The following is a 19,488-nucleotide window of genomic DNA, read 5'->3' on the forward strand; positions in this document are numbered from 1 at the left end:
TGAAAGGTGTTGTTTTACAGCAGCGGTGTCAACTGAGGGCCTAGTGCAAGGTTTCTCAAACTAGCAAGCTTTGATCATTTGAATCCACTGTGTAGTGTTAGGGCAAAAACCAAAAGGTGCACCCCTTGGGGTTCCAAGTACTGAGTTTGGGAAACACCATAGTAGTAGGGTGCCTATTAAGGCTAAGTGCCTTTGCTCATGGGTACAGACAGTTTTTACATTTTTTATCTTGTCGGCTCAGGTATTCAAACCAGCGACCTTTCGGTTACTGGCCCAACGCTGTAACCGCCCACATTACTATCGGCAGTCAGTGTGGTACGTGGAGATGCAGTGAGTAATGGATGGTAGTGGTCAACGCATGGAATCGTCAGTAAATTACAAGAGAATTTACACCCAGTGTTCTGTGGTCAGAGGAAAGAGGACGGCTGCCTGCTGCACACAGCCGATGTTCATGAGGACAAATATAAGCACCCACACATTATCATTATCGGTGTCCCATCCTTAAAACCACTGTGACAAAATACACCGGGGACACACTCAAAAAGAAAGTTGAGAATTTATTTAGGATTATCATTGTATTAAATTCACAAACAAGACTGTTAAATTAAACATAAGATTAAGAAAACAGGTGTGAAATTGAATTTTAGGGGGATTGTGGTGGATTGAGTCAGGATTAGGAGTGGTGTGTGTGGGGGGGGGGATCCAATGTACACTAAAACATCACCACCCCAATATCCAATGTCAAAGCAAAATATAAACATACAAAAATGATTTGATCATGTTTCAGAAAACAAAGGTTTGCTGATCTAATTTCTATAGGTATACACGCACCATGTGCTTTTTATTATTCATCTCCAATGATAACTGACTGGGTTATACCACACACAGTCAAACAAAGGAAACTAACTTGGCATATATATGCCAAAGAACAGAGTAACAATTCCATCAAATAATGTATCTGATGTAAGAAGGGTAAGAGACTAGGAATTACAATCAAATTCAAATAATTAAGCACCAATTATCAACTAAAAATGTCAAGTCAGACTTTCATTTTTTTTTGTATTGGATTTAATGTATATAGGCTGCTTCTGAAGTGTAAGTTCTTAGTGTGAAGCAAATCTGCACAAAACCAAATATACAGTATGTACAATGTTTCAACAGTACAAAATCTGGGTGGCTGTTAATGATGGATAGTATAGAAATACAGTACTGCGTTTGATTTTCAAAGTTATATCTAGCAATTAAGACCAGATTTTTTAAAAGTAGGTTATCTACTCTGCACCAGATGCCAAAAAAAAAAAACTGACAATATGCTATTCCACAGGCAATCATGACTCTTGGGGAGCGTGGAACATGCACAGAGTTCTCATGGCAACAGTTCTGTTCCAAACACTAGAAGAACACAGAATGACCTACATGGTGCTGCACCGGTAGGACTCCTATGAACATTGCAGGCTCCTTCCATGATGTACATGAACACAAGTCATCCACATTAAGTAGTGGTGAAGTGTAGGTAGGTAAAGAAACCAAATGGTGCGAGAACACACATCGTAGGAAAGCCTGTGGTTATGTAGCAATAACAACTGTTAGGGCAAACCAAATTGTGAACAAATTGTACGTTCACATGACTGAATGTATGATAGCAAAAAAAAAAAAAACAGTTTGAACAGGATTAGTTTCATTTCGACATACACCCTGTGAGTGATCCAATTGGTGCTTGCTGGGTTGAAAAATGAGGTAGCTCAATCATTGGTCAATTTCTTGGATTCGTTTTTCTGCTAAATGCTTACTCTGCATCGGCAACATCAGCACATTCTAGCCAGAGGAGCCATAGCAATGTAACTACTCCCATTCCCCCCTTCAGCCAATCACATTAGAGGTGACATCAAGCACAGAATCATCACAAAGACAGATCAAGATTGTCGAAGTCTAGGCTCATGGTAAGATAAGAGCAGTCAAGAGTTAAGTGGACGACTAGAGAACAATCAAGTGACGCAGCACAGCGTGGCTGTTGGTTGAAGGATAAGGGGTTAAGGAACTGTTGTGAGAACTGTCAGCGACAGAGAGTGGGATTGAATACTAGAACCTGCATAGTTAATTATTTTGCCAAACCCCCTTTCACTTGATGCATATAAAGTCTGATACAAAATGAAAACACCGGTCATCAAAATAAACAAAACAACAATTCAAACAGTGCAATGTTTTCTTCCTTTTATCTACACTTTATTTAGAACTAAAAGCTATTCTCTTAACAAGATGAAAAACAAAAACAATGTCTGAAAAACAGAAAGGAAAGTGTTTCCTTGTGTTGGGGTAAAGTCATGAAGGGGTTGGTGACTTCAGGTGAGTGGGGGTCCCGTCCAGCCCCATCTCATCCACCATATGACCCCATAGAATGTCAACCATTAACAGATCCACAAGCTACCTGGACGGGCTGAGTAAAGCTACAAGTACCAGTCGACTAGATTCACCTAAGAGAGAGAGCCCTACATACACATATAGATCAGAGACGAAGCCATTCATTCAAAAGACCACTGGACAAGACTGATGCCACCTCTGCATCCAGTCATGAGCAGCCCTCTTAGGCTCCCAGACATGGAGTCAACACTTCCCTTCTCTAAGAGAGCCATGTGGGCTAGAAGACACACAGGGGGGACTAGTCTTTCAGACATACTCTGGGCCTCCCCACTTATAACAAGTCCCCCATAGTGAAAACAAACCATTTTCTGTGTTAGATGGATAGTTAGATACATCCTATCTAATTTGTTGCATCGTATGTATAGATTTTTCAATATATTTATGTAATATATAAAAGGCTATTTGATTTTACCTAAAGCAAACCACCAACATAGGAGTATTTCAAGGTCCAAGAAATGTATCTCTCTACTGTAGGGTCTGGTAATGGACAGACAAACAGGTGCAGTCTCGCCCCTTCTCCTCCGAAGAGAATGGAGCGAGGAGTGAAGATGGCCAGGATTGTAGAATCACCCCCCCCTCCCCTCCTTCAGTAACGGCCTCCTGGCATAGTTACAGACAGCATAGCAACGAGTCTGTGTCCAGCCACAGTTACAGTCCTGCTCTAGCTTTCTGGCATGGTCATCACTCATGATAGGTGTCCATACCCCAGCAACCCCTACCCCCTCCACCAGGCCAGCCACACCCAAACCCGCCTGTATGGGTTAATCCTCCAGCAGGTCCCTGTCCAGGTCCATGAAGGGCTCGTCTATGTAGCTGGCTATGGCACACAGAGAAGTCCTGTCTGAGCCCAGCAGCACTGACACTGTCTCCTTCCAGTAGTCAAAGGGGATGCAGGAGCTCTGAGGGAGAGAGCAAACAGGGGGTTAATACTTGTAAAACTCACATTTTTTACCCAAAGAGGAGAAGGGGATATTCATGGTAAGTGGAGTAGTGCAAAATCGCAACGTGAAACTTTCCCCGGTCTTAGGAAATACAAAATACTACCGCCGCACCTGCCCGGTACCCCAACAAAATGTGGTGGACACCGACTGATGAAAACACAAGCACATTTATAGGATTTGAAGATTGGCCTCCTCCCGCGTCTTCCGAAACACACCCAGCTCCGTGCCATTTGGATCTCCATTCAAATCTAATTTTATTGATGACATACACATATTTAGCAGATGTTATGGCGGGTGTAGTGAAATGCTTGTGTTCCTCGCTCCAACCGTGCAGTGGAGTAGTAATCACTTGCCTTTTGTTTACCGCATTTGTTTACTGTTAATGTAAGTAGCCTAAATATAGATTGCGTCATGCTTTTATCAATCTGATACTGTTTACTAGGCCTACTTGGTAGTGCTGTTTTGTTCTATTTGAATTCATTCGTTTGCATTCGCAGTTGTCAGTATACTGAGCCAAACTGCAATCCAGTATTTTTGTTTGCATGCATGAATAACTAGGCTACCACTTCCAGCATTTATTAAGACAGCAGTGTTCATGGCTACATTCACAGGCTGTCGGTAATAGGTGACTTAACCTATTTATCTTGTAGCCTATATTCATTACCAAAACAGCCTTGCTTTAGTGTGATAAGCAGCAGAGATGGGCTACAGATTTCGTGCCAACCTGTCACTTCCAAAATCACTCAATCAATGGTGTCAAGAGTCTCGCCATTTTAACTTTATGGTTATTGTGGTGTAGCGTGATATAAGCAGAACTCAATATACAATTCCAATGCAAGAACTCCCCCCAAAAATGTCAACTGCCCCCTTAGTCACTTTATCCTGGCGCCGGGTCTGGAGAGAAGCAGCTGAGTAGACTAATGGCGGGTTAGGGGATGTGACTGGCTGCGCACAGCTGTCACACGTGATATTGGATGAAGCGATCCGATTTGACATCACACTCTGAACTCTGATATTCTATTTTAGCTTGTCAGCATAGATGCTAAAGCAGTTCGCTAGCTAACGTTAATAACTTAGTGTGTAATAATTTGCGCTATTGAAACATAAGTACGGCTATTGTGGTAATCATATCACCGCCACCCCGGCGGTTACGAGTCACGAAGGCGGTCAAATTCCACGTGGCCATTTAGTCACGGTAATTAGGGTTCTCCAAGTTCTGATGCTGCTGATGGTCATTAGTAGGCTAACAAATTTCGTAGCTGCCTGGTACTCTGCACTCTATTGTCCCTCTAATCACTCTGACATCGATGCAAATGTAATCGAAAATGTAATCAAACACTTCATGAGAGCCCATGATCTCATGTTGCACAACATTTCTATAGGTCATGCAATTGCGTGAGAAAACACAGTGATTGGCTCTATTAAAAATAGGAGGATCCCATCAGCTTTCTATAGGCTAGGCCTACTATTTTTTTTATTTTTAACTTTCCTAATATTAAGTACATTGCTTCTCTTTACAACAGGAGTATAGCCTACCTGACTGGCATGAAAATAAAACACGGGGGAAAAGTGTCCTCCATTCGCAATTTAAGTGAATATATGTATTTTTCCCCAAACTTTTTTTGACAGGTGCATGATAAATGCTAAATCAAAACAAATTTCACACATATATTATTTTGTATATGTAAAGACAAAATTAAATCAAGAATAGTCTGATGGGTGACAATACCAGCCTATCACATGTGAATTCTATATTATCACTTGTGAATAATGCCAAGCATAAGGCAAGAAACAATACCTTTTTTGCAACTTTTTCGAATCATAGTCGCACACCTCATGTAGCCTAGCCCATATATATGTTCTAATAAGGTTTGTAATCACAACTAAAGTGTCCAAATAAATTCTTAAAATTAAGCACATTAATCCTCTTTACAAGGGTTGTAGAGCCTAACTGGCGTGTGAGTTTCAAGTTTGGGGAAGATAATTTTCACCATAAAAATGCACCTTTATAATAAAAGCATTATATGCATAATCACATTTACGGTAATTTTTGATAATGGTGTTTTCCCGCTAATGGAACATTCATGCTTACTGCTGTGTGTGCATTACTGCACTTATAATGGGAAGATATAGCCAAATAGTTTATCAACATTTTTTTCATCTAAATGTTCTGATCTGTTGCGTCAGCCTCACTGCATAAAACAGTTTTGGGATTCTAGTGGTTATATTAATTTGGGATACATTGCATCCCACAACTGTCCCAGACTATGTTTGGAATATTTATTTCACGCACAGAATAGGTCAACTTTTGTACTATGGGGATAGTAGATTGACATAGGCTAGTGCTTTTACTGTTCGTTAGGCCTACTCATCTTGTTGGATGACGAAATGTAAATGTGGACAGTTCTTCATTATGCACCTTGGAATTGGATAAGGATGCACGCATTTGCGTCCTGATGTGTCTTCACTTGTAGCCTACAAGGAAGACCTGATCATGTGATGGAGAGCCATGTGAGTGAGAGGTGCTTCAGAGCATGCAGCACTCAGGGAGAGGCTCATTATAAATGATTAAACTTATACTTTGTGGCACAACGGCCACAAAAGGCATATCTTTTTTTAGGGTGCATTACAGCCTCACAAAGGGGTTGCCACCGGGAAATTCAAGGCATTATCATATGCTTGTCAAATTGTGAATGAGAGACTGATGTATTGTGTACAGTCCGTGCAAAAAAAAAACAAAGCAGAGCTCATGCCTTTCAAGCAACTTTTTTCAAATCATTGTTAGAATCGCATCATGCAGCCTTACAATGTATTAAAAATCAAAACATATAGCCCAATGTTTGTAGAACAACTAAAGTTACATTAATAACTCTAAACTAAGCATATAGGAATACCTATTTCTTTGTTAACCACTCAACACAGAATAGCCGTATGTGAGCACTCCCTCAAATTGTTTGGTGAAAATATCCTTTCTATTTTATTCAGCTTTGTTCAATTGTATTCTTCATACTAGAAAAATAATGCCACGGGAATTCAAAGAAAATCTTGTCTGCTAAATGAACTAGTGTAGCCAACAGCCATATGGCATAGCCAGATCAGGATAACTCAAGTATGCTATTCATTCTTCTGAAATAGGCTACATTTTCTTCATATCATGTTTCTTTAGACCTGTCTAAAATAAATTATAGATTTATTGTGAAGGTGTAGGATATATTACATGGATTTATTAGACTTTTTAAAATGTAGATGTTCCAAAGGTTTTCATCAGTGGCTTGTAGGCTATGTGTTGAAGCCAGGAGATGCTAAATGTGTTTATTACATTTACATTATGTTAATTAACGGTTAATTATCATGAGACAGTTGACAATCACTGGCTGACGAAATTGTGACCGCCACAGCCCTAAACATAAGCAAATTATAGTTGCATGTATCAAATATAACCGCAGCATTATTTCGAACACAGGTTGCTTACCTCAAGTTGCATTCCAAATTTCCCAGTCAGGAACAAAGTTTGTTGTGTGGAGTGGATGATGACTCAGCCGCCAGAGAAGGTAACGTTAGTGAGCACACAGTGGGAGAACCTCAATTGCATACTTCTCGCTCCTCAAACCCCAATGGATGTGAAAGCCAGAGGTCCCTCCCCCCTGACCTTCTCCTCCAATGGGTTTTGAGAAGGAGGTGAGGAGAGAGGACGCGAGGAGTGTGCAATTGAGATTCTGTTCACACCTCTCTTTTATAGCTCAATGGGTGACACACTGCGTACTTTGCCAGACATACTTTTGTTTTTATGGATCGACACAATTCATGTGAATTACCTATTTTGAGATCAAAACTGTGAATATCGCCAAGAAACGCCAAGTTTGCATCCCTGCATAATATATTTTGAAGAAAATAAATCTGGTTTTCCTTTGTTTGGGACAGAGCAGGGCGAGGACACTCACGTTCTCCAGACAGGTGCTGTCCTTGTCCTTGTTGAGGTAGTGGCGCTGCCAGAAGCGCAGCAGGTTGTGGAAGTTGTTTAGCAGGCAGCCAGGATATTTCTCTGCATACTCCTTCTCTCTCAATGTGTTGAGGTAGAAGGGAAGTTTACCCCGCCTCCTGGCCAGCATCAGGACCACCAGGCTGGTGTTCAGACAGCTCACATTCTCCTGGGCCAGGGGATGGGCAGGGGAGAGGGGGACATGTCAGCGCCAGATGTTGGAGAACAACAACCTCAAACACTAACAAACTGAGGACACATTCCTCTTATCCTGAAAGAGAGGTACAGAGGTGTGGGTTTGTCTGGTGTTAGAGAGACCTGTGTGAGAGTCTGCACGTTGATGACATTGACCAGCCTGAAGAGGAAGGACAGCCTGTTCTCCACCCGGGCCATGTAGGACAGCAGACAGCATTCAGACAGCACCTCCACCACTGCAGGACCACAGCCAGCAACAATTACATCAGGAACAGCACCATTATAATGCACTCAAAGCTTGAATTCATTCCAGCATTGGCAGCTTAAGATACTACATGCGACCCTCTCTCATCGTTCCATTCACTTACTATGGGATTAGACAGTGCGGCTTACCTTTCACATCCTCTGTCTGGCTCTCGAAGCGGTCGAGGGACAGGACGATGCAGCGCACCAGCATGTTGGAGTCCACCAGGGAACTGTTGATCTGGGTCATGAAGGTCTGGAACTGCAGCCGAGCCGAACAGAGGAATGGGACACACAGCATTATAGAACACACACATCGCAAAAACTTGGGTACATTGAGATTACTTATATATGACTTTAAGAATCGATATTGCATTATTTCATGTATTTTCTGGGACGATTGAAAGGACTAACAGATCCTTCCCACATTGGGGGTTGCTACTCGCTAAGGGTTTCACCTTGTCGTCTGTGCTGACATATTTGTTGAACCTCTTGAAGGCGTCGATGTTGAACTTCATGAGTTCCCCCAGCAGGTCAAAGTAGCTCTGCAGGACATCTCGGGACTTACAGCCACTGTCTATGATGCAGAACAGGATGTGTTCTAGCAGCCCCCTCTTCAGCAGAAACATCTGGTCCGCATAAGAGGTGGCTCCACGGAGGAAACTCTCCACTGCCCTGGCCTGCCAGAACCTAAAGGAGGAGTCTGGAGGCTCCCTCTTCATGACGGCGAGCAGACGTGTGAGGAGTCCCTTCTTCCCATCGCACACTAGACTCCTGCAGGAGCACAAGGAGACAGGGAGAGTGCATTAGTGTGTGAATCACTCACAACAGATTTAGGACACACAATATGGTATTGCATTTGAGGTTTCAGAGAACATGATGTCTCTGTAGTGTGACGTATTGAGGGTGGAGTCAAAAAGGAGTCCCGGCCATGATTGGGATTCCCATAGGGCGGCACACAATTGGCCCAGCGTCGTCTGGGTTTGGCCGGGATATTTGTTCTTAACTGACTTGCCTAGTTAAATAAATGTTACATTTAGGATGCATACCTGTCTGTATTGACTAAGGCCTCCACCTCCGGTATGTTGGCCTTCAGAGAAATGGCACTCAGTTCGTTCAGCTCCTGACTGTTCAGAAGAAGGTACTTGTTCCTGAAATAAAGAAAATGTTGTTTGTTAAACTCAAGTGAGGCTAACGGGGGAACTTTCGGTCAAACAGACTGTTTGAAGGTTACTCACTCGTGGTGGTCACTGAAGCTCTGGAGAAGCCTCAGAAACTGGATCTTGAAGGATATTTCCTAAGGGAAGGACAGAATCAGCGTGATTGATATGGCAAATGTTATAACACAGCAATGGTAATATGTTACCCAGAGTGAGAATCCTAGAAAAAGCCACCGATCATGTCCAAGGACAGCTCAGTGAGAGACGAGTGCAGTGCTTACAGGACTGCAGTCACAGTTCTCGTTCTGGCCATGCACCACGTGATCGGACGAGGTGTACTTTCTCCAGATCAGCTTGTCAAACAGGTTGTTGAGACCTGGGATCAGACGGAACTCTGCTAACATCTTGTGTACCTGAGGAAGACGGATCAGGTGGTCAAATACACACAAGAGCACAGGAGTGCCTACACCGGAGAACCCATGTCCTGTATTAGGTGAGGCGTCTGCTCTGTCCCCCAGTCCCTCACCTGGTTCCTCTGACGGCCCATTAGCAGCACACAGAGCACGTAGAGCACCTCCACCTTGTACATGATCTCATGGACGATCTTCATGGACTGGGGCAGACGGTGCCTCAGAGGGCTGGTGGCCATCGAACTCTCATCTGATGACTCTGTGGAGGAGACACAACAGGATGTAATTTAAAATTATTATTTTTTTAAATTAAAATGAGAAGAAATGTTTATAGATAAGTACAGAGGTACAAGGGTAGGTGACAACCGAGATGTCCAGGATATTTCTGTATAGTACAATACATAAACATTTCACAGGCAGAATGGTGCATCTAATGTTAGACCTTTTAAGTGACAACTGGCAGTGGTACAGAGCAGGAGCAGAGAGGATGCTGACCTGTGCTGCTGTGCTCAGCTTCCTCCGTGGCCATCTGCATGAGGGCGTCCAGCACCAAGGCATTGTCCAGCCACGTGTACCAGTCCTCCAGCTCCTGCAGGAAGTTTGACGCCCCGGTGGCCTCAGACACCTTCCTGGTGGCCAGCTTACACAGGCGCTCGATGAAGCCCGGGATGTTCAGGAGGGTAACTGGGAACATGGAGGCAGGGTGGGCTCATTCATTGATCATGTAACGTTACTCTACAATAGTTTTCGGTTGAGCACCGACGGGAAAACATTTGGACAGAATAAGGGTATCGAATTTAAATGAGTACTACAAATGAACAGACGAATCAAACCAATACTTTAACGAGACCCTAAAGAAAGGGTCATTGTAGTGAGAAATATAAATAGTAGTGAATACAATCTAAATAGTGAGAATACAATCTAATCTCTCCAGTGTGTTCCCGTAAACCTGTCCTACCTTGATTGACCTCTGCACGTGAGGGGCTTGCGTTGCGTTTCTGCTGTGCATTCTTGGCCAGCAGGGTGTGTTTGTCATCATTTCTCACGTCGGGTTCTGAGATGGTGACAGAGAGGATGCGGCAGAAGTTAGCCAGCTGCTGCTGGTCGAAGCTCTGGACCAGACCAGACAGGTTAGGAATCCCCTCCAACTGGATCATGTCCTGGGGCAGAGAGAAGACCAGGACCAAACAAATGGATCACCATCGGCATAACATGATCATGGACACCAAATCTCTACCTAGAGCAAACCCTCATACTCTGTGTGAACAATATTAGTATAAATTAAAATAATATGAAGACTTTTCCGTGAAGTTGCTCTGACCTTCTTGACGCCGAGAATATCCTCGATTAAAGTGGCAGTCTGTAGAAACGTCTTCTTGTTCGTCATCAAGGTGAAGAGAAACAGGACAAAGTCGTCTCTGGCTGCAAGGCTCTTTGTAACCCCTTCCGTCTGAGAAAATGTGGGGAGAGATTTGACGATTAATGAATGTCTAAAGAGGAAAAAGCAGACATGACAACTTTTTTTTTGCGTATGAAGTGATGGCCTGCGAAGAGGGTACTTACACATATACAGCAGTTATAAAGAACACTGAGGCAGTCCTTGACTAAGTCATCATTCACTGCAGGGACAAGAGACACAGACATGAATAGCAACGGTCCCTTATGTCAAAAGTGCAGTCTTCAGAGAGAAATTATATCAGACCTAAGTGTTACTGCTTACTTTGAGGTTTCTTCTTCTGCATAGTGAGTGTAGGCCTCATCAAGATCTCTACCAGCAGCTTCGAAGGGATGGAAAAAATGAATGCAATGAACAAACGTCGCCTGATAGTATCCCAGAAGGCACTGATACACTGCAGTAGGAGGTGACATGGCTGATTCAAGACATTCAAACTGGTCATTGATTTACTTTCCATCACAGCACAGAACACACTACTAACAAGAGCATAATAAACAGTATGTAAACATACATCAACTCCACCAAAGAGGTCAAAGGTGTATGTGTTGGGAAAGGTGGATTCTTGAGCACTCTTTCTGTCTTCTGTGACAAAAGACATTGCCTCCATGGAAAGTAGGGATGATAGTTCCTGTTAAAAATAACGGATAATTAGGCTTTAATCTTAGAGCAAACTATACACATTCAGTCGGCTCCTATAGCCTAGGAGACTGCGCTTAGTTGATGTTGTGGTGTATATATTATCTGGGTACCTTTAGTACACTGTGTGTGTGGGAGAGGTCACTGTTAGGATGGCTGCTCTCATGGAGCTTCTGCAGCAGCTCAGGGATGCCGTGCCATTTGGCCCTCTTATCTCTCTCCTGGAGCAGAGCCTCTGGGAGCTGGAACACAACGAATGAGTGGTGAGTACAGGAAATATGCGAGAGCTTAGAAAATGTCTCCTGTATGTTCCCGTGTCACAAGAACACTGACAGTTGATCCTTTTACCCTACCCTCAGCACACCCACACAACCGGAGACAGATTTAACAAAAGCCTAGGTCTTAGATGTTAGTGCAAAAATAATCGCATCTTCTCCAAATTCCAGTTGCAGAGACCATCTTCTGGCACCAGTTAAGTCAGAAGTCATTCCAAATCATGCTCCTCACAAATGGAGCACAATATAACTTTCAGTTCTCAAAACTCAATTATTACTGAAACGTTGAGAGGAATGTGGCTCAAACTGCCATTTGAGACTTTTTTTTTGGAATCGGTGGAGCAACACATAGGCCTTTTCTATTCTTTAACGGCAAGTTGGCAGTGAGTTAAGCAGGCCACATTTCACAAGAATGAAATGAGGAAAAGAAGTAAAAGCTTATCAGTGCTGCTGAGGTCTGGGGTTGCCTTGAAAAGTACACAGGATTCCTTAGTTTCAATATCAGAGAATTTGTCCTGTCCCCATTGCATTTTCAGAGATGTTGCGATTATGAGTTGACTTCATAGCTATTATTGGGTAAGGTTACTATACTAATAGTTAGTATGGATTTATTTGGTTTTGGATTTTATTTTCATGGTACAGAATTGGGCAGCTCATGATTGAGCGTACAAACTTTCCAGCACAGTAGGTGGTGGCATGCACTGTAAACATGTGTTTGCGGACTACCATAATCTCCATAGAAGAAGAAGGGTCAGAGGGTAATTCTAGGATAGACATCCTCAGCATGCACAAGGTAGCTCTTCATGTTAAATGTATAATTCAAAAGGTTTGTTTTAAAATCACCACCATCTAGTCTTCTGCAGCCATTTGTATACACACATGAATGAGTGCATAATGTATCATTTCCAGTGGTGTAAAGTACTTAAGTAAAAATACTTACTACGTTGTTTTTTGGGGTATCTGTACTTTACTATTTATATTTTTGACAACTTTTACTCCACTACATTCCTAAAGAAAACAATGTACTTTTTACTCCATCCGTTTTCCCTGACAGCCAAAAGTACTAGTTACATTTTGAATGCTTAGCAGGACAGGAAAATGGTCCAATTCACACACTTATCAAGAGAACATCCTGGTCGTTCCTACTGCCTCTGATCTGGCGGACTCACTAAACACAAATTCATCGTTTGTAAATTGTGTCTGAGTGTTGAACTGTGTCCCTGGCTACCCGTGAATTAAATAAACAAGAAAATCGTGTCGTCTGGTTTACTTAATATAAGACATTTTAAATGATTTATACTTTTACCGTTGATACTTAAGTACATTTAAAACCAAATACTTTTAGACTTTTACTCAAGTAGTATTTTACTAGGGTGACTTTTACTTGAGTGATTTTCTTTTAAGGTATATTTACCTTTACTAGAGTATAAACATTGGGTACTTTTTCCACCACTGACCATTTCCACAAGATTATTAGCAACAAAAAAAAGTGTCGTAGATTTTCAACAGTGCATGAAAGAGAAAGGTTTTTGCCCCTGTAAGGTTTATTTCTCTTGCTAGTAATGAGAGGCTCACATGAGCAAAAACAAGTAGCTAGTTAGGTAAAATACCTGTTGGCAGTATAATGACTGAGCCGTGCCCAGGCACAGATGGGCGGCTCCCATTTATGGAAACGAAAGTAGCTGGGGGCTGGTGTCGTTAACGTTACGTAATCACGCGTGTTGTTCCAAGTTAGTTATATCTAGCAGATGAAAAACACATCCTGTCAAAACCTAAAACCAAGCTAGTTAGCCGTAGCTAACTGATAGCCAAACTAAGCTGCTAGCAGCAGTGGCGCACTCTTTCCGTTTCGCAAAGTCATCAAATGTTAGGTAGCTCGCTAATATAACAACATTGAGTAATACAACTAACTACAGATACCAATTGTATGTAACGTCATGGATGGGAACAGACACATACGATACTACCAAAGATGGCTATCTACTTAGGTTAGCGTAAATATACTAGCAACACTTTTAAAAAATTCTTAATCAACAAAAGAGCTAACAAGTGCAGGCTTCATCAAGGTTTCGGCTGTCGTTTTATTGTAAGTAGCTAACTTGCGGGTGTATTTGGTCATTTAGCGAAATGATCACATTCTTTTGTAGCATAGACAGCTAATGTTAGCCAACTAACCAGAAAGTCTGATAAACAGCTAGCTAGTTTCCCTATATATGCTAACGTTAGCTAGCTCTCAGCAGGGTTACCAAACGCAATCCCAGCCAGGCTTGAGTCGTCCTCCCCCTTTCAAATACCTTCATTGCCGATACATCGCACAAGTTGTCTTACCTGTGTCCCTCTGCTGAAACCCTGGCCTGCGATCTGACTGTGTGTGATTTTTGCAATGATATTGCGACTGCTTCGTTTTCCTCCAGTCCAAGGGGACTCAGACCCCAGAAACGTCGCCATTATTTCTTTTTCCTGAACAGTTCTAAGCAGGAAGTTCTGTGGATTTAGCGAGCTATGGTTGATACAAAATATTCCCATGTATCTAGCGGTATCTAGTGGTAGGACTTGAAAATGGTTTTGACATGAGATGCTTTCTCTTTGTGGACCAGATGTGAGAAAACTACAGCATCCATTGTCTTGTATGTTTGGACGATCTTGTTTTTATAATTAAGAGGTTGGCCATGATAAGAAACCAATGAAACAAAACAGTCACTCAGAACTATTAATTTATTACTCATTATCACCCACATTCTGGTAAAAACGTCTGAGTTAGTTTCAAGTTATACGGGGATGTGTGAGATGTACTCCTCAGCCATAAGTGTCTGTCTTCATTTGCGCTAGTTCGTTTTCGCATGGCGTCGAGTGGAAAGATGCTTCAGGAGGGTGGTCACGTGTGCTAGCAAGGCAGAAGTCCGAGTTCGCGCCAGGTATGGGCCGAATCAGGAGGAATCGATTCTTGTTATGCAAGCAGCGTGACGTCCTTTACTCAGACATGGCAATTCATTCATACAAACAGATTGCATATGAAACTACAAATGGGTTCTCCCTTTAGTCCAGATACAACATTATTGTATTTCAGTGATCTTCCTTCTTTGGTTCAAAATAGAGGTGTTTCTGTGTGGACAAGCAGTATGAAACCTTCCATGAGTTGAAAGGAAGTGCTCCTCCTCACATCATAAGACCTCTGAGTTCCATCCAATGTATATAAACCCTGGGTTGCTGATACTATGTATTGGCCAATAAGAGCCTTTAAAGCAACTGGTCGGCCATATTGTCACTCCCCAGAAGGAGCAGTTTCCCAAACTCGGTCTTGGACCCCCGGGTGAAGCTTTTTAATTTGTTTGCCCTTGCACTGGACAGCTGATTCAAATAACCAACTCATCATCAAGCTTTGGGTTTTTAATCAGCTGTGTCGTGACAGGGGAAGAAAAACAAAACCGAGTTTGAGAAACCCTGCTCCATAGGAATGAATGGAATTCTACAGTATTTCAATTAAATATTTCAAAGACACAATTACACATATTTAAGTATTTGTTGTTGTAGTGGGGACAGTAACATTAGTACTTTCAACAAGTTATAATTTAAGAAAGTATGTTTTTATATATATATTTGTATTTAAATGTTAATGTTTAGCTCACATCATACAATTTCATAGTATGCATTAAGGTGTCCGTAATAGAATAAATATGGCAAAAATGAATGTAGACATTAATACATGCATTTCTATAACTTCCAAAATATTTTTTTGGCAAGTTTGGGGGAGTGACAAGATGGAGATGCACCCCCTGTCAGTCATCTAGTGTATATATAAATATATATATATATATATATATATAAATCATAGGTTTCACCTTGTGAAATATGCTCTTGAGAACAAGAACCAGTAGCATTAGAAGTGCCAAGTAACACGGCTCCTTGTGGCTACCTGAACCCAAACCCACATTTTACCATCAAGACATGAATTGTGCTTGTAGTTTTCATTTTTTCATTGCGGTTGTAAATGGTAGGCTTACTTCTTCTTAACTTCCTCTATGCTTTTGTTTAGGTCACCCTTTCTGGCCTAGTACCGTTGGGCCGGGGCAGCGGCAGACCAGAGAGAATTATGTATTATTATTTTACTCTCAGTCTTCCCTCTCATCAGGTATCCCAGTGTTTGCCACAGTCCTGGCAGCTGGCCTCTGTCATGTAGAGGTATGAGCTCATGGCCTCCCTCAGCCCCTTGCTCACCAGAGAGTCCTCTGAATCCACTCTGCCCTTACTGAAGATCAATGAGCTGGGAAGACAAGAGGCAGGCACAGGGAATGTGATATACCTACCACCAGTATATACATCATCTTACAATGTGAATTACAATGCAGTTAATTGCATAGCTATAGCATGACACATCATATCATATTGACAAATAGTCAAATAAGTAGTGTGTAGGTCACTTGGGACACAAAATATGGTAGATGGAGGATTTAGGAATGTGCCCCACCTGTCTACGTCCTTCCAGTTGAGGGTGGGCCTCCTGATAGCTTTGGGGTACGGTCTAGTCATAGTAGTATTGTTTGAGCCTTTGATGATGCAAGGCTCCCTCAGTAAACAGCACAACCCATCTGCTGACTCTGTGGATAGACATGTTTCCAAATGTTTAGAACATTCTCTACCCAAACAACACATTACAGTAGTACCATACAGTCCACTCTCTTTGCATACCAGAGTAAGAACTGTGCTGTAATAATAATGCATCTGAGCCCGTCGATGGGCTTGTACCCACCAGAGTAGTGTTCCACCAATTGGCCCAGGGTGTAGAAGGTGAGGCTGGGGGAGATGTAGAACCAGCCATTTTGGAGGCGACGGATGCGGTAGTGTTTCACTGTGCCCATGTACGAGGAGTCGGTCCTCCCAAGGACCGAGAGAGAATAGGTGTCTGTGACCAAAAGTAACACAAGACTCTTGTCACGCCACAGCAATGAAACAGTGCACAAGTCCTAGCCTAGTTGTTGTGCTTATAGCAAACTTTAAAAAAAAAAACTTGACATAACATTCAGTAAAATTAATTTAATTAAACGAGCCCTAAGCCATGAACATGGACTCACCTGTGTTTGTCTGACTTTGTCGTATCAGGAAAGCCCCTGTGTAATTGTGTGGCATCAACAGCAGCTCCTCTGCATTTAACCTGCTGATGCCATTATACTGCCACCTGATTAAAGATGGATGAGAAATATCAAATATTCACTATCAGAAGACAAATAAGATAGTACATTATATTTTTCACTCCTCTCCACCCTGTGAGGAAACTCCACTGGAACTACTGGTGCCATCATCCCCCACTGGGGGAGGAGTGACATAATTAGGACATTGTTGATGTCATTCAGAGCGAGAGAACATCTACAGTATTGCTCTTTCAAATTGACGCATTCCAATTCCCACCCTCTAATGACATTCACTGATGTGTAAACAGCTGTGACAGTCAGAAGTAAAACTTGAGAATAAGGAGTAGGTATCTTACCTGTTTATTACTTTGGCAGTGTAGTGGCTGGGGATGTAACTCTCATTGCCTGTTGTTGTGGATCGCACCATCCAAAAATCCCCATCACTGCAAATAAAGAGGTCAGTCAGTGCATTCAACTAAACTATCACAAACTACCACACACAGTAGGGTCAGAAATTATTGACGTCATTGATAAAGATGACCAAAAAGGGTTTCAATGGGTTTCAAGTCCAGAGACTGAGATGGCCATTGCAAAATGTTGATTTTGTGGCCAATTAACAAATTCTTTGTGGATTTTCATGTATTTTTGGGGCTATTGTTTTGCTGGAAGACCCACTTGCAGTATCAGCCTCCTGGCAGATGCAACCAGGTTTCGGGCTAAAATGTACTGGGTAAAGTTCATGATGCCGTTGACCTTAACAAGGTCCCCAGGACCAGTGGAAGTGAAATAGCCTCATAACATTAAAGATCCAGCACCATATTTCACAGTAGGTACGGGGCTATTTTCTGCTTATGCATTCTCATTTCGACACAAACAAACACCACTCTGAGCAATTGTATTATTCTAAAATAATATAATTTCAATTTTTTTGTTGCATAAAATATCCATCCTTATTTGAATACTTTATTTGATGCAGTCATTTTTACTCATCTTTATCAAGGGTGTCAATCATTTCAGACACCCCTGAATATGTACAGCTCCATGCGTGTATGCCACTTACTCTGATAACACAGTGAGCCTCTCCCCCATGCGGATGCTGGATTCCAAGGGATCTTGGGAGGGGAAGTCATAAAGGGACACCACCATGGGCCTGTTATTGTCTAAAAAGGAAGAATGGTTTTAATAGTTGCAATCAGCATTCACGCTGGTTGGTTGATGATTTCAAATTAGGTTAACAAAATTCAAGAATTCAGAAGACCTATGGAGGAAGCTGGGCGTTTAGTATTACCTGACATTGCAGGTTCAGTTGGATTCTCAAGGGTTGGCATACTGGATCGAACTTTGACGGGGCAATTCCCCATGACCAGCTGTTCTCTAGCTACAGTATATGTCTGTATGGCTCTGTAGGCTGAGAGACAGAAAGAAGTGTAGTGTCATTTATCTTCTCTTGTTATATGTCAAGCTAAAACAAGATGACACAAGAAGAGAAATAACCACAACCAGAAACCATCATTTCCTCAACCTGAAGTTTCCATTAAAAAAATATACATATTCATTACTATCTAAACATGAACTCTGGAGAAATAAATGAGTTGGGTGCACTTTACGATACACAGGCCTTAGAACAGTATACTTACCAGTGGAATAACTTGTAATGAGTGTAAATGCAATACAAGGTGCTTCCATAGTGTGTTATAAACTAAAACTGAAAACTTGCTCACCTTATTGAAAGAGAATACGTCTCACTCCTCTGCTCTGTTGCTCAAGGCGACTCCTCCATTTACGCAGATGTGGCCAAAGGGTAGATAGAAACAAGACAGAGGCTCACTGGATGAGGACTGGTTTTTATGTCTCTCGTAGCTTTCTGTGACGCCAAAGGCTCTGACATCCTCCTGACACAAAGCAATGTGTGGGTGTGCGTATGGAGGGTTGACATTTGATATGTCAATAACATTTTATTTCTGCATAGGTGCACAAAAAACACAAGATCAATATTCTGCTTAAAATTACAAACTACTTTTTTTCCAGGATTGTTGCAATCAGCATGTATTTAGTATAGGCCTACTAAATACAGTGCCTTCGGAAAGTATTCAGAACCCTTGACTTTTTCCACATTAGGTTAGGTTACAGCCTTATTCTTTTTTTAAATGTTTTATTTTTTAAATCCCTCAATCTACACACAATACCCCATGACGACAAAGCAAAAACAGGTTTTTAGACAATTGCAGACCACGTGTAACCACGCCAGCCCAGGACATAAACATCCAGCTTCTTCACCTGCGGGATCGTCTGAGACCAGCCAGCCGATGAAACTGAGGAGTATTTCTGTCCATATTAAAGCCCTTTTTGTGGGGAAAAACTCATTCTGATTGGCTAGGCATGGCTCGCAAGTGGGCCTCTGCCCAGTCAAGTGAAATCCATAGATTAGGGCCTAATGAATTAATTTCAATTGACTGATATCCTTATATGAACTGTAACTCGGTAAAATCGTTGAAATTGTTGCGTTTATATTTTTGTTCAGTAGAAATGACATTTCTGTATTTAATTTTCAATAAATTTGCTAAATGTTTCACTTTGTCATTACGGAGTATTGTGCGTGGATTGGTGAGAAAAATAAATACATTTAATCCATTTTAAATTCAGGCTGTA

The 19,488-nt window shown here is 41.9% G+C and overlaps 2 protein-coding genes across 2 annotated transcripts; both read right to left on the reverse strand.

The window, feature by feature from the left end:
- Positions 1–544: 544 nt before the first annotated feature.
- Positions 545–14,218, reverse strand: trpc4apa (transient receptor potential cation channel, subfamily C, member 4 associated protein a). Its single transcript, XM_035796602.2, has 17 exons — positions 14,042–14,218; positions 11,552–11,680; positions 11,314–11,430; positions 11,067–11,124; positions 10,910–10,965; positions 10,668–10,796; positions 10,305–10,506; positions 9,842–10,030; positions 9,463–9,605; positions 9,218–9,349; positions 9,015–9,073; positions 8,826–8,927; positions 8,235–8,550; positions 7,927–8,038; positions 7,657–7,769; positions 7,301–7,507; positions 545–3,317 (listed from the first exon to the last, which is right to left on the reverse strand). The coding sequence occupies exons 1-17, from the start codon at positions 14,159–14,161 to the stop codon at positions 3,180–3,182; spliced, it is 2,322 nt and encodes a 773-aa protein (XP_035652495.1). The 5' UTR covers positions 14,162–14,218; the 3' UTR covers positions 545–3,179.
- A 192-nt stretch (positions 14,219–14,410) lies between these two features.
- Positions 14,411–18,717, reverse strand: LOC118400115 (src-like-adapter 2). The gene is made up of 8 exons (XM_035796604.2): positions 18,561–18,717; positions 18,128–18,247; positions 17,900–17,999; positions 17,196–17,282; positions 16,783–16,886; positions 16,461–16,613; positions 16,179–16,308; positions 14,411–15,974 (listed from the first exon to the last, which is right to left on the reverse strand). Exons 2-8 carry the CDS (start codon positions 18,198–18,200, stop codon positions 15,839–15,841), a joined length of 783 nt encoding a protein of 260 aa, XP_035652497.1. The 5' UTR covers positions 18,201–18,247; positions 18,561–18,717; the 3' UTR covers positions 14,411–15,838.
- Between the last annotated feature and the right edge of the window lie 771 nt (positions 18,718–19,488).

This window comes from Oncorhynchus keta, chromosome 21 (assembly GCF_023373465.1).
Source record: "Oncorhynchus keta strain PuntledgeMale-10-30-2019 chromosome 21, Oket_V2, whole genome shotgun sequence".
NCBI lineage: Eukaryota > Metazoa > Chordata > Actinopteri > Salmoniformes > Salmonidae > Oncorhynchus > Oncorhynchus keta.